This window comes from Mustelus asterias, chromosome 5 (genome assembly GCF_964213995.1).
Source record: "Mustelus asterias chromosome 5, sMusAst1.hap1.1, whole genome shotgun sequence".
Lineage (NCBI taxonomy): Eukaryota > Metazoa > Chordata > Chondrichthyes > Carcharhiniformes > Triakidae > Mustelus > Mustelus asterias.
This window is the reverse complement of record NC_135805.1, coordinates 146,447,318-146,470,337: the sequence shown is the minus strand read 5'-3', so window position 1 is coordinate 146,470,337 and position 23,020 is coordinate 146,447,318. Positions and strand designations below refer to the sequence as shown.

General features: G+C 45.0%; 1 protein-coding gene across 3 annotated transcripts in view; it reads right to left on the bottom strand.

Moving 5' to 3' along the window:
* Positions 1-23,020, bottom strand: part of LOC144493873 (Fc receptor-like protein 3) — an 88,376-nt gene that overhangs the window by 38,762 nt on the left and 26,594 nt on the right. For all 3 annotated transcript variants that reach the window (XM_078213449.1, XM_078213448.1, XM_078213450.1), the window contains 3 exons: positions 15,348-15,620; positions 4,375-4,662; positions 447-713 (listed from right to left, as the gene is read on the bottom strand). In XM_078213449.1, coding sequence (XP_078069575.1) covers positions 447-713; positions 4,375-4,662; positions 15,348-15,620 — 828 coding nt within the window. The remainder of the gene's footprint in view (positions 1-446; positions 714-4,374; positions 4,663-15,347; positions 15,621-23,020) is intronic.

Genomic DNA, 23,020 nt, shown 5'->3' with positions numbered 1-23,020 from the left:
GATCTGTTGAATTGATCAGAATTAAATTCTGTGAATTAAATTCTCCATGGGAGGAATAATGGTCTTGTCACTGGACTAGTAATCCAGAGACCCAGGGTAATGTTCTGGGGACCCGGGTTCCAATCCTGCCACAGCAAGTGGTGGAATTTGAATTAAATAAAAATCTGGAATGAAAAGTCTCATCATGACCATGAAACCATTGTCGATTGTTGTAAAAACCCATCTGGTTCATTAATGTCCTGTCAGGAAAGAAATCTGCCATCCTTACCTGGTCTGGCCTACATGTGACTCCAGAGCCACAGCAATGTGGTTGACTCTCAACTGCCTTTGGGCAACTAGGGATGGGCAATAAATGCTGGCCCAGCCAGCAATGCCCACATCCCATGGGTGGAAGGCGCAGTTTGTTCACTCCTGGCCAAAGGCACTTTAACCAATCTCCAACTCACCCTTAACAGTAATTTGCACACTTTTGGCTGTGTGTGTTAAACTGCTGCTGAGAATTGCACAATGATACCATCCAGAATCCATCACAGTGGCAGTTTGGATTCGATACTCATTGTGACTGACGGAATCAGAATTCACAAGGGCGTTGTTTCGGTAGAATGAATATTGTCTGCTGCCACACGCAAGATCATCCGTGCACAGACAGCGCAGCGTTATGTTATCACCATCCTCTGGTACTTCCGGGTCCACGGTTATCCTCACTGGAGTTTCTGAAATTGAAGGGCAAAAGGAGATCCCTGTTAATGATTGCTTGGTATTCCAAAGTATGTGGCTGAGACCTGTTGCTATTTTGTTCAAAATGAAGCAGTTATATGTGTAGTAATTTCAATTCGGGATGAGGAAAAGGGCGGTGGTGGTCATTTTATGAAATCTGAGGGCCCGGGTTCAAATCCCACTCCGGCACATGGTGAAATTTGAATTCAATATAAGGTCTGGAAATAAAAGTCCAACGATGACCATGAAACCATTATCTATTGTCATCAAAACCCATCTGCTTCACTAATGTCCTTGAGGGAAGGAAATCTGCCATTCTTACCTAGTCTGGCCTATATGTGACTCCAGATCCACAGTAATGTGGCTGATTCATAACTGCCCTCTGAAAGGGCCCAGCAAGCCACTCAGTTCAAGGGCAATTAGGGATGGGAAACAAATGCTCGCCCAGCCAGTGACATCCACATCCCATGAACCAATTCTTAAAAATTAGGTAGAATGTATTTTTTATACATTTATGGGATTTGGGCATTGCCGGCAATGTCAGCATTTATTGTCTGTCCTTAATTGCCCCTTGAAAAGGATGTGAGTTACCTTCTTGAAATGCTGCAGTCACTGAGATGTAGGTCCACCCACAGTGCTCTGAGGGAGTTCCAGGATTTTGATCCAGCGACAGTGAAGGAACGGCCAATGTATTTCCAAGTCAGGATGGTGAGTGATTTAGAGGGAGTCATCCAGGCGGTGGTGCTCCCATGTATCTGTTGTCCTTGCCCTTCTAGATGGTAGTGGTTGTGGGTTTGGAAGGTGCTGCCAAAGGAACGTTGTTAAGTTTCTCGAGTGCATCTTGTAGATGGTACACACAGCTGCCACTGTGCATTGGTGGTGGAGGGAGTGAATGTTTGCAGAAGGGGTAGCAATCAAACGGACTGCTCTGTCCAGCATGGTGTCGAGCTTCTTGAATGTTGTTGGCGCTGCATTCATCCAGATGGTGGATAGGCTTTGGGTAGGCAGGAGGTGAGTTACTCACCACTGAATTCCCAGCCTCTGACCTGCTCTTGTAGTCACAGTATTTATATGGCTTGTCCAGTTCAGATCCTGCTCAATGGAAACCCCAGTGTTGATAGCATCTCTGAGCAGTAGCATAAGCTGGTGATACCTGATGTGCTGTGAGATTCACCTAACATGCAGTTTCAGAGCAGTCACGTTGTTGATGTTTTTTGATTTGTTCACGGGATGTGGGAGTCGATGACTGGACCAACATTTATTACCCATCCCCGAGGGCATTTGAGAATGAACCAAATTGGTGTGCATATGGAGGCACAGGCAGGCCAGACCCAAGGAAAGGACGGCAGATTTCCTTCCCTAAAGGACATGAGTGAACCCAATGTTTTTAATACGACCATCCACAATGGACATCCTTAGACTTTAGTTCCTGATTTTTTATTGAATTCAACTTTCACCATCTGCTGTGGACTATTGTTCATAAAGTGTTGTGGATCAGGCTGTTCAGCCCATTTGAAATAATTTAATCGGGTGACCTCTAAGAATACGGTCTGATGCACAACAGCACTTTTTATGCCTGACTGCAAACCAACAATGTACATCCAATCATCAAGAAGTAATGTCAGCAAAGGCCCTCCATAAGGTTGCATCTTTTACAATCTAACAGGAAAACCGCGGTGAGTATCTGGATCATTTCTCTGTCTGCTTCTCTGGAAGAATTATCGGTTAAGCAATGGGCTGTAGGGTAAAACCCCTTTTGCTTTATTCAGATTTTTTCTTCTCACCTTTCTTCTTAGCATCAAACAACTTTTGTTTTTAATCCAATCATCAAATATGAATGCCAACCTTAACCAGTGATGATGCTAAAACTAACAGATGTTGGCATCAACATTGAACACAGCAACCTCTCTCATTTTGCATTTCATTTTCCCTCTTTTGCAAGAATAAACCTTTTTTTAAGTTTTATAAGTTTAAGTTTAACGTTTTTTTTATATATGTCACATGTAGGCTTACATTAACACTGCAACGAAGTTACTGTGAAAATCCCTACTCACCATACTCTGGCACCTGTTCAGGTACGCTGAAGGAGAATTTAGCATGGCCAAGGCATCTAACCAGCACATCTTTCAGACTGTGGGAAGAAACCAGAACTCCCGGCAGAAACCCACACAGACACGGGGAGAACGTGCAGACACCACGCAGACAGTGACCTAAGGCCAGAATTGAACCGAGGTCCCTGTGCTGTGTGGTACTGTGCCACCATGCCACCCATTAATTTATTCATTCACAGGGCATGGGTCTCGCTGGCTGGCCAGCATTTATTGCACAGTAAGAAGTCTCACAACACCAGGTTAAAGTCCAACAGGTTTATTTGGTAGCAAATACCATAAGCTTTCGGAGCACAGCTCCTTCGTCAGATGGAGTGGATATCTGTTCTCCAACAGTGCACAGACACAGAAATCAAGTTACAGAATACTAATTAGAATGCAAATCTCTACAGCCAGCCAGGTCTTAAAGGTACAGATAATGTGGGTGGAGGGAGCATTCAACACAGGTTAAAGAGATGTGTATTGTCTCCAGACAGAACAGCTAGTGAGATTCTACAAGCCCAGGAGGCTTACATTGTTCTGTAATCTGTTCTGTCTGGAGACAATACACATCTCTTTAACCTGTGTTGAATGCTCCCTCCACCCACATTATCTGTACCTTTAAGACCTGGCTGGCTGTAGAGATTTGCATTCTAATCAGTATTCTGTAACTTGATTTCTGTGTCTGTGCACTGTTGGAGAACAGATATCCACTCCATCTGACGAAGGAGCTGTGCTCCGAAAGCTTATGGTATTTGCTACCAAATAAACCTGTTGGACTTTAACCTGGTGTTGTGAGACTTCTTACTGTGCTTACCCCAGTCCAACGCCGGCATCTCCACAGCATTTATTGCCCATCCCTAGTTGCCCTTGAACTGAGTGGCTTGTTAGGCCAGTTCCGAGGGCAGTTGAGAGCCACCCACATTGCTGTGTCTCTGGAGTCACAAGCAGGCCAGACCAGGTAAGGACGGCAGATTTCCTTCCCGAAAGGACATCAGTGAACTGGGTGGGTTTTTCTGACAAACAACAGTGGTTACTTGGTCACCAGTAAACACTTAATTTCAGATTTTTGAATTCAAATTCCACCAGCTTCCATGGTGGGATTCGAACACTGGTCCCTAGAACGTTAGCTAAGTTTTGGATCAATAGTCCAGCGATAATATGACTAGACCATCGCCTTCTCTTCTTGTTCTTTGGTTTTCGTTGTCTTAATTTCCCTCAGATTATTATGCTGCTATTCACACATCCTCTGGATTTTTAAAAATCTTTACCATGACCTTCTCTTTCCTTTTGCTCTATAACATTTGTCATTTATTCTCTCTTGCCATTTACGCTAACTCTGACCTCTTTTCTGCTCCACCTGATTGCTCTCCACCCTCTCACGCCCCCCTCATGCACACACACCCCGCTTTTCAACATTATAAACCATCACATTTTCATTCCTTTGCAGACTCAAAAAAGTTAACTCTGTTTCTCTCTCCATAGATGCTTCCAGACCTGAGCTTTCCGAGCACCTTTAATTTCAACTTGTCACTGGCTAAGTTTGTGGATAATGTACAGCAACATGTACCTTTAATAACGACATGTGTGTAATTTGATGAGTATACAGGTCCATTGGGATACCCAACATAGCGCACTTCGCATCGATATCGTCCTTTATCCTCCAAAGTAACATTCCTCAGTTCCAATGTAGCAGTTTCATTCAGAACGGGTGTCTCAGTTACAATCGAATGTTCTCGGTAAAAAGTGTAAATCAGCCCTTTCCCAATGGGAAAGCTGTAATTACATCGGAGTAACAGCCTTTGGTCGGCCCACACGATTCTTGGCACAGCCTCAATGCTCATATGTGAAACCAATTCTGTTGTAAAGAAATAACCAAAATTAGGAATGGGGCAGATAATCATTACTTAAATCGCACGTGAATTTTTCTAGATAAATCAATTGGTTCAGGTGTGTGCGAGAGTTTATTGCATCCAAATTGACTGGGCCCAATGTAAGCTGCAGCTGAATCTGTGATGTTGCCCACAGCCTGCATTCCTAAGGGGTGGATGTATTGGGGCAGAAAATCGATACTTAAATCATATTAAATTAGATAATAAATTCCAGTCTCCCGGACTACCCTGATCCTCTACAGTTTGCCTACCGCTGCAACAGGTCCACAGCAGACGCCATCTCCCTGGCCATGCATTCAATCCTGGAAAAGCTTGATAACAAGGACACCTATGTCAGACTCCTATTTATTGACTACAGCTCAGCCTTCAACACTATTATTCCCACGAAACTCATCTCCAAACTCCGTGGCCTGGGTCTCGGCACCTCCCTCTGCAACTGGATCCTGAACTTCCCAACTCACAGACCACAATCAGTAAGGATAGGCAACAACACCTCCTCCACGGTCATCCTCTACACCGGTGCCCCACAAGGCTGTGTTGTCAGCCCCCTACTATACTCCTTTTACACCTATGCCTGTGTGGCCAAATTCCCCTCCAATTCGATTTACAAGTTTGCTGACGACACCACCGTAGTGGGTCAGATCTCAAACAATGATGAGACAGAGTACAGGAATGAGATAGAGAACCTGGTGAACTGGCGCAGCAACAATAATCTCTCCCTCAAAGTCAACAAAATGAAGGAAATTGTCATCGACTTCAGGAAGCGTAAAGGAGAACATACCCCTGTCTACATCAATGGGGACAAAGTAGAAAGGGTTGAGAGCTTCAAGTTTTTAGGTGTCCAGATCACCAACACCCTGCCCTAATCCACCCATGCTGACACTATAGTTAAGCTTCTATTTTCTCTTAAGACTAAGGAAATTTGGCATGTCCGCTATGACTCTCATGAACTTTTACAGATGTACCATAAAAAGCATTCTTTCTGGTTGTATCACAGCTTGGTATGGCTCCTGCTATGCCCAAGACAGCAAGGAACTACAAAAGGTCATGAATGTTGCCCAATCCATTACGCAAACCAGCCTCCCATCCATTGTCTCTGTCTACACTTCCCTCTGCCTCGGCACCCTGAACATTCTCTCTTCCACCTTCTTCCTTCAGGAAAAGATACAAAAGTCTGAGGTCACGTACCAACCAACTCAAGAACAGCTTCTTCCCTGCTGCTGTTAGACTTTTAAATGGACCTACTTTGCATTAAGTTGATCTTTCTCTACACCCTAGCTATGACTGTAACACTACATTCTGCACACTCTCATTTCCTTCTCTATGAACGCTATGTTTTGTCTGTATAGCGCGCAAGAAACAATACTTTTCACTGTATGTAATACATGTGACAATAATAAATCAAATCAAATCAAAATAAACCAGTTGGTTTGAATGTGAGCGATGGGGTGTTTGGCACAGCCAAAAGAAGTGGACCCTAACGTAAACTCCAACAGAATCCCTGATGTTGGCCAAAGCCTGTATTCCTAAGGGATGGGAGTTATTTTGTTGTGGTAGAGATCGCTAGTTAAATCCTATGTAGAATATTCTAATTCGGAACAGCAGACCTCAGGAAATATTGGCATTGGAACGGGTGCACAGCAGATTTACAAAAATGGTACCTGGAAGAACACGGGTAAATTATAACACGATTGTAATACTTTCTTGCTCTTGAAGAGTACAGGGTGGTCTAGTTAGAAATCATAGAAACCCTACAGTGCAGAAGGAGGCCATTCGGCCCATCGAGTCTGCACCGACCACAATCCCACCCAGGCCCCACCCCCACATCCCTTACCCGCTAATCCCTCTAACCTACACATCCCAGGACTCTAAGGGGCAATTTTTTTTAACCTGGCCAATCAACCTAACCCGCACATCTTTGGACTGTGGGAGGAAACCGGAGCACCCGGAGGAAACCCACGCAGACACGAGGAGAATGTGCAAACTCCACACAGACAGTGACCCAAGCCGGGAATCGAACCCGGGACCCTGGAGCTGTGAAGCAGCAGTGCTAACCACTGTGCTACCGTGCCACCCCACGTTGCAGTTGCAGTGCACCAGATGATTTAATACATTGATAAATTAAATAGACAGAAATTAATGATTTTGCTGAGAAGTTCAGAAGGGTGAGAGGGGATCACATAGAAAATTATAACATTCTAACAGGAATTGACAGGGTAGAATCAGAAAGAATGTTCCCGATATTGGGGGAGTCCAGAACTCGGGGTAATAGTTTGAGGATAAGGGGTAAACCTTTCAAAACTGAAGTGAGGAGAAATTTCTTCACCCAGCGGGTGGTGAATGTGTGGAATTTACTACCACAGAATGTAGTTGAGGCCAAAACGTTGCCTGATTTCAAGAAGAAATTAGATATAGCTCTTGGGGCGAAAGGGATCAATGGATATGGGGGAAAGGTGGGATCAGGATATTGCATTTGATGATCAGCCATGATCAAAATGAATGGCGGAGCAGGTTCGAAGAACCGAATGGCCTACTCCTGCTTCCAGTTTCTATGTTTATGTTTTTCTATGGGTGTGCAGAGATTTTGGTCGTAATGCCAAGTCCATGAACTGATGTAAAGAAAGAATCCTTCAACAACGGAGAGAGGTAATCTGGAATGATCTCCAAAAGAAATGGCCATTGGGTCTGGTGGTGGAGGCGAACAACAGAAGCTTCAAAACAGATATGGATCCATTTTAATCACCGACACTTCCAACTCTAGGGTCCCTAGATCTAGGTGGAGTTTAGCTTCAGCTCAAGCATTACCGCATTGAATAGTGGAAGAGGTTTGAATTTCTGAATGGCCAATCCCTCTTCCCCTCTTACTATGCAACATATAAGATGGATTGGGTGTTTCCTGCAATTTCAAAACTGATAACGGCGCCAAACTCTGCTACGCAAAACTTTGCCTTGATTGTGAATAACTTCACCATGTTGAAACCATAACTACTGTAAATCTGTCTTATAGAAGAAATTCATATTACTAGGCTAGGTCTATGGACAGTGTTGGAGTAAAAGTGAGACGCTGCCAGATAGAATCCCGAAATTTGAAGATACAAGATGGTTACCTGGTACAAAATGGACTCTGTGGAAAGACATTAAAATGTGCTGACTTAGGCATAGACATTGCACAACGAACTAATAAAGAACAAAGAACAAAGAACAGTACAGCACAGGAAACAGGCCCTTCGGCCCTCCAAGCCTGTGCCGCTCATTGGTCCAACTAGATCAATCGTTTGTATCCCTCCATTCCCAGGCTGCTCATGTGACTATCCAGGTAAGTCTTAAACGATGTCAGCGTGCCTGCCTCCACCACCCTACTTGGCAGCGCATTCCAGGCCCCCACCACCCTCTGTGTAAAAAACATCCCTCTAATATCTGAGTTATACTTCGCCCCTCTCAGCTTGAGCCCGTGACCCCTCGTGATCGTCACCTCCGACCTGGGAAAAAGCTTCCCACTGTTCACCCTATCTATCCCCTTCATAATCTTGTACACCTCTATTAGATCTCCCCTCATTCTCCGTCTTTCCAAGGAGAACAACCCCAGTCTACCCAATCTCTCCTCATAGCTAAGACCCTCCATACCAGGCAACATCCTGGTAAACCTTCTCTGCACTCTCTCCAATGCCTCCACGTCCTTCTGGTAGTGCGGCAACCAGAACTGGACGCAGTACTCCAAATGTGGCCTAACCAGCGTTCTATACAGCTGCATCATCAGACTCCAGCTTTTATACTCTATACCCCGTCCTATAAAGGCAAGCATACCATATGCCTTCTTCACCACCTTCTCCACCTGTGTTGCCACCTTCAAGGATTTGTGGACTTGCACACCTAGGTCCCTCTGTGTTTCTATACTCCTGATGACTCTGCCATTTATTGTATAACTCCTCCCTACATTATTTCTTCCAAAATGCATCACTTCGCATTTATCTGGATTAAATTCCATCTGCCACCTCTCCGCCCAATTTTCCAGCCTATCTATATCCTGCTGTATTGCCCGACAATGCTCTTCGCTATCCGCAATTCCAGCCATCTTCGTGTCATCCGCAAACTTGCTGATTACACCAGTTACACCTTCTTCCAAATCATTTATATATATCACAAATAGCAGAGGTCCCAGTACAGAGCCCTGCGGAACACCACTGGTCACAGACCTCCAGCCGGAAAAAGACCCTTCGACCACTACCCTCTGTCTCCTATGGCCAAGCCAGTTCTCCAGCCATCTAGCCACTTCTCCTTGTATCCCATGAGCCTTAACCTTCTTAATCAACCTGCCATGTGGGACTTTGTCAAATGCCTTACTGAAATCCATATAGACGACATCCACGGCCCTTCCTTCATCAACCGTTTTTGTCACTTCCTCAAAAAACTCCACCAAATTTGTAAGGCACGACCTCCCTCTTACAAAACCATGCTGTCTGTCACTAATGAGATTGTTCCGTTCTAAATGCACATACATCCTGTCTCTAAGAATCCTCTCCAACAACTTCCCTACCACGGACGTCAAGCTCACCGGCCTATAATTTCCTGGGTTATCCCTGCTACCCTTCTTAAACAACGGAACCACATTCGCTATCCTCCAATCCTCAGGGACCTCACCCGTGTCCAAAGAAGCGACAAAGATTTCCATCAGAGGCCCAGCAATTTCACCTCTCGTCTCCCTGAGCAGTCGAGGATAGATGCCATCAGGCCCTGGGGCTTTGTCAGTTTTAATGTTCCCTAAAAAACCTAACACTTCCTCTCTTGTAATGGAGATTTTCTCTAACGGGTCAACACCTCCCTCCGAGACACTCCCGGTTAACACGCCCCTCTCCTTCGTGAATACCGATGCAAAGTATTCATTTAGGATCTCCCCTATTCCCTTGGGTTCTATGCATAATTCCCCTCCTTTGTCCCTGAGAGGTCCGATTTTCTCCCTGACAACTCTTTTGTTCCTAACATATGAATAGAATGCCTTAGGATTCTCCTTAATCCTGCCTGCCAAGAACATTTCGTGACCTCTTTTTGCCTTTCTAACTCCCCGTTTGAGATCTTTCCTACTCTCTCTGTATTCCTCCAGAGCTCCATCTGTTTTCAGTTGCCTGGACTTAACGTACGCCTCCCTTTTCATTTTAATCAGATCCTCAATTTCCCTGGTTATCCACGGCTCTCGAATCCTACCTTTCCTATCTTTCCTTTTTACAGGCACATGCCTATCCTGCAGCCTTATCAATAGTTCCTTAAAAGACTCCCACATGCCAGACGCGGACTTACCCTCGAACATCCTCTCCCAATCAACATCCACCAATTCCTGCCTAATCCGGCTATAGTCAGCCTTCCCCCAATTTAGCACCCTGCCCGTAGGACAGCACTCATCCTTGTCCATTACTATCCTAAAGTTAACAGAGTTGTGGTCACTATTTGCCACATGTTCCCCTACCGAAACTTTGACGACCTGACCGGGCTCATTTCCCAGAACTAGGTCCAGTATAGCCCCCTCTCTAGTCGGGCTATCTACATACTGTTCCAAAGAACCTTCCAGTACGCATTTTACAAATTCCTCCCCGTCCGGTCCCCCAGCTCTAAGCACTTTCCAGTCTGTGCCAGGGAAATTAAAGTCCCCCACTACAACAACCCTATGTTTTCTGCACCTATCCAGAATCTCCTGACATATCCTTTCCTCCACTTCCCGTGGGCTGTTGGGTGGTCTGTAGTACACCCCCAGCATAGTGACTGCACCCTTCCTATTTCTGAGTTCCACCCACAGCGACTCCATCCTGTTATTGTATAAATAACTACGGAACAGACAAAAAAACCAGACCTTGAGGTCTAGATGGTCAGCTTAGCTTAAGATAAAGCGGAACCGAAACAATAAGTTCCCCTTTTGTTAACGGTTGAATGTGATTGGAGGTCAATTGTTGCTAGGGTGGCATAATTGGCTAATGTGTGTAACTAACCAAGGCTAATGATGTAATAACTGCTAATGTCTGTACTTGTCGACTCTTTGAAATGTATAAAAGAAGCTCAGCTGCCATTTTAAAATTGAGCAGTTGACTGCGAGCACTGCGGAGTGCCGAGCACTTCTCCCAAAGCTTTGTCCAATAAACTGCGTGTTGAATCTTTAAGTCTGACTCCGAGTGGTGATTTCCCACTACAAATTGGTGTAGTCAGCAGGATCTCACTGCTGGTGAGTTGATCGGTTGGCCTCGATCGGCGAACTGGAGTAGAGATCATTGAACTGTGGGAGTCAGACTGAGCCAACAATACAGTTAAAAATGGGTGAAAATTAGGGGAATTTATGGGACTATTGGATAGAAGCAGGAATTGATTGCTTGTGCTGATCGACTAAGGACAAGGAAGTGCCTGTCTCAAATGCGCAGCCTTAGACCGGTTGTTAAGAGGGGAAATCCCCCACGCGAACGTCAGGACCCTGAAGTGGGCGTAGAGGCATCAAGGCACTTAGGATCGTGAAGCACCAGCAATAGAGGTCATCCAGCATCAAACTCTGTGGTGGTGAACAAACGCAGAGTTTACCATCTGTTTACATAAGTTGTGTAATTTTTGTCAGTCTGTCAGTTAAGTTGTAAAGCGGTGCAGTAAGGAACCGATCATCCTGACCTCGAGCTGGACTCCGGTGGAGGAAACACGTTACTGAGAAGGTAGCCGTGGCCGTGAGTATAAACAGAAACCCCAGCGAGGGGGCGTAGAAGTCTGCAAGATAGCAGGTAAGGAAACTAAGTGGGGACCTGCGGGTTCCCTTATTGATAAATATATGACAGACAGACACTCGTTGATTGAGAAGATGCAAAGGGATGGCTGGGATGTTTCTCAGACCTTCGAACAACAGAGAAAGTGGGTAGATGGGGAAAAGAAAGACAAAACAAAAAAGACAGGGGTATTCTTAATACATCAATTAGCTGGACTAATTGGACAGGTAGCCCCTTCCACTAAGAAGTGGAACGAAGACAAGGTCAAAATTAAGAAATTAGAATCTAGGGTAAGGGAATTAGAGAAAAGAAATCAACTATTAGAAGAGAATCAATGGGGCTATTTGCCCCCTTACGAGACAACACAATAGGAAGCGACAGCCCCTCCAGAAGAAGAGATAACGCCAGAACATAACTTGGCGCCAGTAACCCAAGGGGAAACGGTCGCGCAGCCAACAGCACATTATAAACCATTCACACTGGGTGAGAGACAACAGATAATGGCCTCCCTGGGTAAATTACAACCCAGAAGCGCAAATACGAAATTTTGGGCAGAATGAGCGACGGTCTGGGTAGGACACCAACTGCACTTAAGGGATATACACCAACTAGTCAGGGCCGCATGCCCAGTGGACAAATGGAGGCAGGTAGCCAGAGGGGCCAATGCCCAAGCCGCAATTGACTACCAGGGTGGGCGCCGGATGCATGCGGTAGCCCAACGGCAGAGGTGGACGCCCAACAGGCACCTTTCGTCTTGTTTAAAACGGAAGTTCAGAGGGTTTTGGGGAATGCCCCTACCAATTGGAGTAAAATCACAATGACCAAGCAGCAGAAGGGGCAAGTATACCAGGAATGCTCAGGGCAAGCAAACCCAGGTCACGGGGACCGAGCCTTCATCCAGGCTTTCAAGGATGGGCTCTCCAGTGCCCACAAAACCATCTTGAAAATGGGAGTGATCATGTCCAGGATTATGACGAACTGGTGGAATGGGCCAGTGGCGTACACGCAGGGGAGAGGAGAAATCTCAGACGAAAATAAAACAGGAAAGAGTAGCCGCCTACGGTACGGGGAGCAGAACTAAGCCCAAACTAACTTGTCACAATTGTGGCCGACTAGGGCACTTTGCAAAGGAGTGCCAGGTCCCAAGGAAAGGAAATAAATTTGGAAACAGTGGGAGACATTGTAATTATTGTAATAAAAATGGACACACGGAAGCAATATGTAGAGATATACACCATGGAAACAGGCCCTTCAGCCCTACTCATCCATGCGGACCAGGTTTCCTGAACTGAAGTAGTCCCATTTGCTTGCATTTGGCTCATATCCCTCTCAAGCGTTCCCTTCCATGTACCTGCCCAAATGTCTTTTAAATGTGTAATTGTAACCGCCTCTACCACCTCCTCTGGCAACTCATTCGATATACGCAACACCCTCTGTGAAAAAGTTGCCCCTCAGGTCCCTTTTAAATCTTTTCCCCTCTCATCTTAAACCTATCCCTCCAGTTTGGACTCTTTGAAGTGATTGGAGAAAGAAGCAAAACCGTCATGAAGAAATATAATCACACAACGAATGGTTGGCGTCTGAAATTCTCTGCCGGAAAGGATGGTGCAGGCAGGTTCAATCGAGACATCGATGAGGAGACTTAAAATAATCAATCTACAGGATATGAGGAGCAGAACGTGGGAAGTGGGTGGATGGCACCGCGCAAAGGCTCATTTGGTGACAGTGCAGAAAAGATGGATCGAATAGCCTCTTCCATGACTAGCCATTCTGTGAATAATGCTGAATTTGAAGTGATGCGTATGAAAGCTAGGGACAGTCATTTCATTCACTGAGGACCTAAGCTGATTAGAATTACAAGACTGATTTCTGGGATGGCAGGACTGGCGTACGAGGAGAGATTGAGTTGATTAGGATTATATTCAATGGAGTTCAGAAGAATGAGGGGGGATTTCATAGAAACCTATAAAATTCTAACAGGACCATACAGGGTAGATGCAGGAAGGATGTTCCCAACAGTGGGAGCGTCCAGGACCAGGGATCACAGTTTGAGGATACAGGGTAGACGGTTTTGGACAGAGATGAGGAGAATTTGTTTCACCCAGAGAGTGGTCAGCCTGTGGAATTCGCTCCCACAAAATATAGTTGAGGCCAAAATATTGAATGTTTTCAAGAAGCAGCTAGATATAGCTCTTGGGGCGATGGGGATCCAAGGATACTGGGGGCATGGAAAAACAGGATCAAATATTGATTTTGATGATCAGCCCTGATCATAATCAATGGTGGAGCAGGCTCAAAGGGCAGAGTGGCCTCCTCCTGCTCCTATTTTCCATATTTTTATGTTTTTTTTTTATGAATGTTCCAATGTTTCTACGAATCCCACCCCTCCCCAATCCATTTCATTTGCTCTTGTCAAGGAAACAACATTGGAGGGTAGGAATTCATCCCGGATGGCTACCTATAACTATGATGTGGAGATGCCGGCGTTGGACTGGGGTAAACACAGTAAGAAGTTTAACAACACCAGGTTAAAGTCCAACAGGTTTATTTGGTAGCAAAAGCCACACAAGCTTTCGAGGCTCTGAGCCCCTTCTTCAGGTGAGTGGGAATTCTGTTCACAAACAGAACTTATAAGACACAGACTCAATTTACATGAATAATGGTTGGAATGCGAATACTTACAACTAATCCAGTCTTTAAGAAACAAAACAATGGGAGTGGAGAGAGCATCAAGACAGGCTAAAAAGATGTGTATTGTCTCCAGACAAGACAGCCAGTGAAACTCTGCAGGTCCACGCAACTGTGGGAGTTACAAATAGTGTGACATAAATATAACTACGCAGGATACCACTGACCATCTGCTGCAGTCTCCACTCAATGCTCAATGTGCTTGAAGACAATCAGTTGAACAATAGGAGGGATAACAGATGATCGATGTGACAGCACGTGGAGCATTCACGGTTACTTTGGGCATCTGCAGCCTGCAGATAGGTAAGACCTAATACGAAGGAGGTGTAGGGGGCTGCATATGAAGCTCTCATGATAGCAGGGGTTGATCTCAGGGGTGGCACTGTGGCACAGTAGTTAGCATCACTGCCCCACAGCACCAGGGACCCTGTTCAATTCTGGTCTCAAGTAACTGTCTGAGTGGTGTTTGCACATTCTCCCTGTGTCTGCGTGGGTTCCTTCTGGGTGCTCCGGTTCCCTCCCACTGTCCAAAATATATGGGTTAGGTTTATTGGCCATGCTAAATTAAGCTTAGTGTCAGGGGGATTAGCAGGGTAAATATGAGGGGTTACAGGATTAGGGCCTGGATGGGATTGTGGTCAGTGCAGGCTCGATGGGCCGAATGACCTTCTTCTGCACTGTAGGGGTCCTTCACAGTCGGTGCCTTTCTATACAAGCTACATCTATAGGGACGGCATTTAAGCATAATTATCTGTAATATTGTTATGATTATGGATAAAGTTTACACTAGTACATCTACATGAGCTGAATATCTATTTTTGTATGGCTACCATTTCCTGAAATTTTTCTAAATGTTGCTTCATTCAATTGTTCAATTAATAAAAGGTTAAAATACTCAAAGAATATTTAGTGCAATTAACGTTCAAAGACTATTTCCTCGGGTGGATGGAGCTATTACAAGGGGGCATAACTATAGGGTTCATGGTGGGAGATATAGGAAGGATATCAGAGGTAGGTTCTTTACGCAGAGAGTGGTTGGGGTGTGGAATGGACTGCCTGCAGTGATAGTGGAGTCAGACACTTTAGGAACATTTAAGCGGTTATTGGATAGGCACATGGAGCACACCAGGATGATAGGGAGTGGGATAGCTTGATCGTGGTTTCAGATAAAGCTCGGCACAACATCGTGGGCCGAAGGGCCTGTTGTGCGGTACTGTTCTATGTTCTATGTAACTTACCGGAGATGTTCACGTGAATGACGTTACTGTAGGATGTGCTCAGATTTGGTGAACCTGATGTTGTTTTACATTTGTACAGTCCATTATCACTCTTATTAGCTGCCTCAATGATGTAGGTTTCCTTCCCGACTATGTCACTCTGATTATTTATTTTCCACATATAACTCCGGGAGCGCAGATTCTTTCCAGCATCACATTTGAGAATGATCTTGTCACCAGTCAGGAATCTGTCCCAGGGAGGTTCCATTGACAGTATCGGTGGCACAGTCTGTTCTGTGAAGGCCAATAGCAAACAAATAGCAAATGATAATTCTATGAGTCGATAGTCATGCGTGCAACATCATTCATTCTTATTCACCACAAATGCTGATCATTGGATCTGTCAAAGGGTCATCCAGACTCGAAACATTGGCTCTATTCTCTGAGCAGAAACAGACAGCCAAGTTCCGCACACATGAGGATGGCCTCAACCAGGATCTTGGGTTCATGTCAAACTATCTGTAACGCCCACGACTTGCCTGGGCTTGCAAAATCTCACTAACTCTCCTGGCTGGAGACAATACTCACCTCTTTAACCTGTGCTTGGCCCTCTCTCCACTCACATTGTCTGTACCTTTAAGACTTGATTACCTGTAAAGGCTCACATTCCAACCATTATCTTGTAAATTGAGTTTGTGTATTTATGTGCCCTGTTTGTGAACACAAGTCCTCACTCACCTGAAGAAGGAGCTTGAGACTCCAAAAGCTAGTGCTGCCAAATAAACCTGTTGGACTTTAACCTGATGTTGTGAGACTTCTTACTGTTCTATTCTCTCTCCACAGAGGCTGTCAGGCTGTCGTGGTTCCCCAGGACGACAATTTATTCACATCGATTAAAACAGAGAGTCTGAGCAGCGATCTTCCAAGCAGTAGACTTTATTTCCCAGCACAACAGAATAAAGTCGGGATGTCCGGAACAATCCGACGAGCCCTCAGGCTTACAGTCTTTTTATGTACATTTCAGCTCCATATCTCAAGATTCTTATCTTACTTTACAGCCTGACCTTCCTTTGGCCACCATTGTTTTTAGTTGACTCTTTATCTGTTTTATTCGCGATTGGTCGCTCCCTGTTACATCTCTTTGTTTCTTAAACCATGGTGGTTATAATTCTTGCCCTTATGTAAACTTCTCTGCTTGTACAATAATCGTGGTTTTGCTGACTTAGGCCGAATGTGTTAGAAAAAACATGCTCACTTTATTCTCTCTTTTTATTATGGACCAACATTAAGTTGAACCACTGAGCAGTATTCATTGTTCTCCCAAGTGACTATTGTTTGCTTTCGTTAATTAGTGACTGCTATACTACTTCTCTGGGTCCTCTGCTTTGATCATATCAACTATACTTGATTACATTAGGTCATCCATTCTAGGTTTGATTACGTTAGGTCACATGAGGTTACTTTAGGTTCCATTAGGTCACATAGGTTACATACCCATCTCACTACTCACCTAAATCTGCTTTATCATTTCACTAAGACCTAAATCTACTTTATCATTTCACTAAGACCTATGAATCTGAATTCCATACCTAACTCATACAATATCCAGTACAATTTCCCTTACATGTCCCCCCTTTGAGGCTATCCCCTAGCCTCATCCCGATTACCAAGCTCAAATAATCCCCTCGCTCGATCCCATTTGCATTTTATTTTAATCACTCTTTGCAGGCGATGTGGAGGAGCCGAATATTTTGGTCAGGGATCAATGTCCCTATTCTAACTTTATCATAATTTGTCTATCCAGGTTCTGATTCTTGGGTCGCTCCTCCAGATTGCCTGCTACTGACAGTCATCAGCCAAAAACCTTCCCACCCTTGTCTAGGGAAGGGAAAAAGACTGATTCCTGTGTACAGACTAAGTTCTCCTGGTCTCCCGCGGACTTCAGCAAGGTGCTATCGTTGTCACAAGGCGATCTTCCACTATTGTAGTTATTTTACAGAGTGACGAGTTTCAACTTCGACCAAGGTCATTGTAAATCCACTCAGCGGGGGCGGCTCAAGGTTTTCCCATTCCTCTGTTTTTTCTCTTGAGCGTGAGCTGCTTATCACCCGTGTCACCATCTGCCGCGCTGCCACTCTGGTAAGGAAGGATCTCAGGGCGGGTAGAAAACAACAAAATATCAATCCCAGAATGATTATTGTTGTGATTGCTACAGCTCCAGCTTTGGCAAACCATGCCCCCCATCTTCCTAACATTCTGTCCAGCCAACTCCTTTCTCCTTTGGTTCAGCCCATCCAAATCCTCTTCTGTTTTCCTAGCCGCTTCCTCTATACCTTGTCTCTTTTCTCTCTCCCTTTGTGCCCATTCCTCCTTCGTCATCTGTTCTATGTCATATTCTCCCTCAAAATTCATTGTGCCTGATATAACTGGGTACAGTCCCGTGGAGCTCTGTTTCTCTAAGTATGGGGGTGGGGCTACGTTTGGATCTTCCAATTTTGCTTTTTCCTGAAGTTGCACTGGCATCTGCATTCTACCTCCCCTCCATACCCCTCTTCTCTCTTTCCCTTCTTGTTTGAATAGTGCTAATATCTCTAACTCCTTTTCTCGCTTCTCCCTTCTTTTGCTCGATCTATCCTTAATTTTATAGTTCTTTATCATTCCCTTCTGGTCCTCACACCTCTCTATGCACCATGTGCCTTCCTCTGGCCACTGTGTATTGGTCTTACTTGTTCTTTTGGCCCATTTTTTAGAGACGTGTTCTATATCTCCCCTGAGGGCTGGGAACTTATCCCCTAATATCTCCACTGGTGTTTTAACTTGGTGCGCCATTACTCGTCTTTTTGGATCACTGTCACAATTTTTATCACTTAATCTGTCAGAGTTAGGTATCACAGTGATTATTACTTGCTGTATTGTTTTTCCGTGCTCAGTCCCCTGTTTACCTTTCCTTTGGGTTTCCCTTGCCAATATCTGTAACTCTAACCGGGGTCCCGATATCCACTTCCCCGTAGTCCCCTGTCCCGGCACTATCTTCCTCTCCCGGGCCAGAGGGTAGTAGGTTTTCACTTGCTCGTCTATGTGTATAAAAACCCTGTATCGGTCAGATCCCTTTATTAATTTCTCTAGAGTTTCCAATTTTATTTTGTCTATCCAATTCCTATCGGCTACTCTTTCCCATTTTACATACGGCCACTCATTCTTTATCTCCTCTAAGTTAGTTATATGTGTAATCTTTTTCCAATCCAGTGTTGCTTCCGTTTTTGTTATTACCCTACCTATGTTCCGACTCTCCCTCTTATTTCTGTCCTCCACGCTGCTACCTCAGACCAGTTTGTTCAAATTGGTCTTTTACTTCCTCTATTCTAGCTGCTACTCCCCTTTCCTGGGGTTAGAATCCACTCCTGTGCTTTTGACTACTGTATTAGGTCAGAGAGCGATCTCTCACTGATCTCTCTCCCTCTCGGTTGACGTCCCTTACCCGAGGCCCTGGGTAGGTTTGGACTGGCAGGTTTTCCCACACTTACTCTCTTCTGGGCAAGTCGTAACCTGAAAAACCCGCTCCAAACCGCTTGACTTAACCTAATTGCATTACTTTAGCGTTCGGCCTTTTTCCCGTCTCACTTTTTACCCATTCACAGACAATACAGTATTCGTAGCGCGCTTTTGCATGCAAAACTCTACTCTTCAGATCAGACTCAGTCTCTCAAAATATTTTACACAATTTGGTTTTACCTATGCAGGATATCTTTTTGGGTTGGGGAGATCCAGGACCAGCAGAGAGCCGGGTGCGCCGGGCCTCGAGATCTCTTTTCCGACAACAAGGATTTACATGCAATACAAATCTGCTTACCTTGCTGTCGGAATGCCGGCTTTGGGACGTCCAGCCCCGGTCGGACCTTCGCCTCCGCCACTCCTTCCAGATGCTTTTCTGGGCGATCTCTCACCAACCCTGCTCGCAGCGCCAATTTTGTCGTGGTTCCCCAGGACGACAATTTATTCACATCGATTAAAATAGAGAGTCTGAGCAGCGATCTTCCAAGCAGTAGACTTTATTTCCCAGCACAACAGAATAAAGTCGGGATGTCCGGAACAATCCGACGAGCCCTCAGGCTTACAGTCTTTTTATGTACATTTCAGCTCCATATCTCAAGATTCTTATCTTACTTTACAGCCCGACCTTGATTCTTATCTTACTTTACAGCCTGACCTTCCTTTGGCCACCATTGTTTTTAGTTGACTCTTTATCTGTTTTATTCGCGATTGGTCGCTCCCTGTTACATCTCTTTGTTTCTTAAACCATGGTGGTTATAATTCTTGCCCTTATGTAAACTTCTCTGCTTGTACAATAATCGTGGTTTTGCTGACTTAGGCCGAATGTGTTAGAAAAAACATGCTCACTTTATTCTCTCTTTTTATTATGGACCAACATTAAGTTGAACCACTGAGCAGTATTCATTGTTCTCCCAAGTGACTATTGTTTGCTTTCGTTAACTAGTGACTGCTATACTACTTCTCTGGGTCCTCTGCTTTGATCATATCAACTATACTTGATTACATTAGGTCATCCATTCTAGGTTTGATTACGTTAGGTCACACGAGGTTACTTTAGGTTACATTAGGTCACATAGGTTACATACCCATCTCACTACTCACCTAAATCTGCTTTATCATTTCACTAAGACCTAAATCTACTTTATCATTTCACTAAGACCTATGAATCTGAATTCCATACCTAACTCATACAATATCCAGTACAATTTCCCTTACAAGGCCTGCTGAGATTTTGCAGCATTTTCTGTTTTTGTTTCAGATTCCAGCATCCGCTGTATTTTGCTTTTATACTAAGAGTTTTAACAACACCAGGTTAAAGACCGACAGGCTTATTTGGTAGCAATTGCCATTAGCTTTCGGACTTTAACCTGGTGTTGTTAAAACTCTTACTGTGTTTCCCCCAGTCCAACACCGGCATCTCCACATCATGACGACCATCGACTTCTGCTTTTATCACATTGATCAATGGCTGGTGGTGTTTTACTCAAACAGCCAGTAGATACTGATGTAAGGCAGGCGGGGCTTTAAGCAGGTGGTGGTGGGGGTAGGGTTGTGGGGAGGTCTGGGGGGTGGTGGAGGTGGGAAGGTGGGTGATAGTGGGGTGCAGAGAGGTGAGGGGCAGTGGGATGGTGGGGGTCAGGGGTGTAGGGAGGAACGGTTGAGGGGTCGGGGGTGAGGGGAAGGGGGTAGGAATGTGGGGGGGAGGTGGTGGGGGTTAAGGGATGGGGAGGTGGTGGTTAGGGGTTTTGGGGGTAGGGAGGTGTGGGGATAGGGAGGTGAGGGTGGGGAGTAGGAAGCTGAGCATAGTGCGGGGGACGGGTGGTGGAAAGATGGGGTAAGGGGGTAGAAAGGTGGGGGTAAGGAGGTGTGAGGATAGGGAGATGGTGGGTGGGGGTAGTCGGGGTGTGGGGGGGGGGGGAATGGAGGGCTATGGGGTGGGGGCTGTGGGGTTCGGAAGGTGATAGGGGATAGAAGAAGAAGTTTTCTTCGTTCTTTCATTTTAGCTGGAAGCTGGAAGCAGTGGGAGACATCGTTCAGACAGACAGTGCCAAAGAACTGAAGGGCAACTAATTAATAATCTAGGGAAAATGAAGACAGGTTTCCTGATGGTCTGGATGTAACCAGAACAAAGAAGAAACTGAGAACTGGAACAGGATTCTGATCAGGAGCACCCGACAAAGCCGAGGACACCAGAGAAAGGTTTTTCTGAAAGCAATCCAAAGGATTGAAATATCATAAAATCATGGAATTCACAGAAGGAGGACATTCAGCCCATCAAGCCTGCACCGACAACAACCCCACCCTATTCCCCCTAATCCCATGCATTTACCCTCGCTAGCCCACCTGACACTCAGGGGCAATTTATCACAGCCAATCAACCTAACCTGCACATCTTTGGAGTGTGGGAGGAAACCGGAGCACCCGGAGGAAACCCACGCAGAGATGGGGAGAGCGTGCAAACTCCACACGGACAGTGACTGAAGCCGGGAATTGAACCTGGATCCCTGGTGCTGTGAGGCAGAAATATGTCACTGTGCCACCATACAATTTAATATAAATAAATTATAAAGTATTGACTGGATATCAGAATTGGTGCATGAGTGAAACCTGAAAGGGTTCATCCAAAATCCTCGCACGCACCTACTGCAGGAAAAGGGGTGGAAGCTCTGGTTTAACAGAGCATTTGGAAAAAGTGAACTGGATTTGGAAATCCAGATCCCTCATTGAATATATAGTGAGGGGAGAAGATTTTAAAGCATATTTTTGGAGTGCAGTTTGGAAATTCTCACACGACAATCATCTGGGGGTATTCTGAGGAGAAATCCACAAACAACATCTTTGAGCTAATGAGACCCTTATAGCTTCAAATGCACTTTGTCATCCATGTCAATCCTAAATCCTACATGTATTGGCTGAGCGAAAGGAGGAATAAAGCAGCATTCTATTATCATCCATTTGTTATGTTTAATATTTTTTCCCTTTCTCTGACAATTAATTAGTGGTCATGTGACTCTGTTCCTCCATGTTTGGCAGCATGGTGACACAGTGGTTAGCACTGCTGCCTCAAGCACCAGGACCCGGATTCGATTCCCGGTTTGGGTCACTGCCTGTGCACAGTCTGCACGTTCTCCCCGTGTCTCCGTGGGTTTCCTCCGGGTGCTCCGGTTTCCTCCCACAGTCTGAAGGACATGCTGGTTAGGTGCATTGGCCATGCTAAATTCTCCCTCAGTGTACCCGAACGGGCGCCGGAGGATGGCGACGAGGGGATTTTCACAGTAAATTCATAGTGTTGTTAATGTAAGCCTAATTGTGACACTAATAAATAAACTAAAAAAAAAGATATTTAAAAAGAGTAAAAGTTCTGGTCTTTAGAGCCAGGGTTCCAATCTGGCGCCTTTCCATCCAGTTATAACATTAGCAAGGATTGTAACACAGGACAGCCAGTTCCCTCCACACCATTGAGTTTTACAATCTCTCCCCATTTAATTCCTCCAGTCCTCTCCCATTCCTCACATTTTCGCACATCACACTTGCAAGGAATGAACCACGGTTATCATTCCAACCCTGTGTTTTCTTTCTGGGCGTTAGTCCTGGGTAAAACATGATCTGTCCAAAATGAGGAACCCCTCATACTAAAGAGTGACCCCCAAGTTCTACATTCTCCCACAAGAGAAAACATCCTCTCCACATCCACTCTGTCAAGATCCCTCAGGATCGAATATGGTTGAGTCAAGTTACCTCTTACTCTTCTAAACTCCAGTGGGTACAAGATTAACTGAGCCACACTTTCCTTATAAGGCAAACCATCCTTTCCAAGAATTAGCTGAGTAAACCTTCCCTGAACTGTTTCGAAAACACTTACATCCTTCCTTAAATATGGAAATCAGCAATGTATGCAATGCTCTAGATTTGGACTCACCAATGTCCTGTACATCTAAAGTAGAACCTTCCTACTTTTGTTTTCAATTGTCCTCGCAATAAATCCAAATATTTCATAAACTTTTTAAATGACTTGATGTATCCTTCGTACTGACGTTTTGCGATTCACGCAGCGTGACACCCAGATCCCACCTCAGAACTATGTTGTAAAAACTCAACTGGTTCGTGGAAACTCTAACCATCTTTGCTAACCTGGTCTGGCC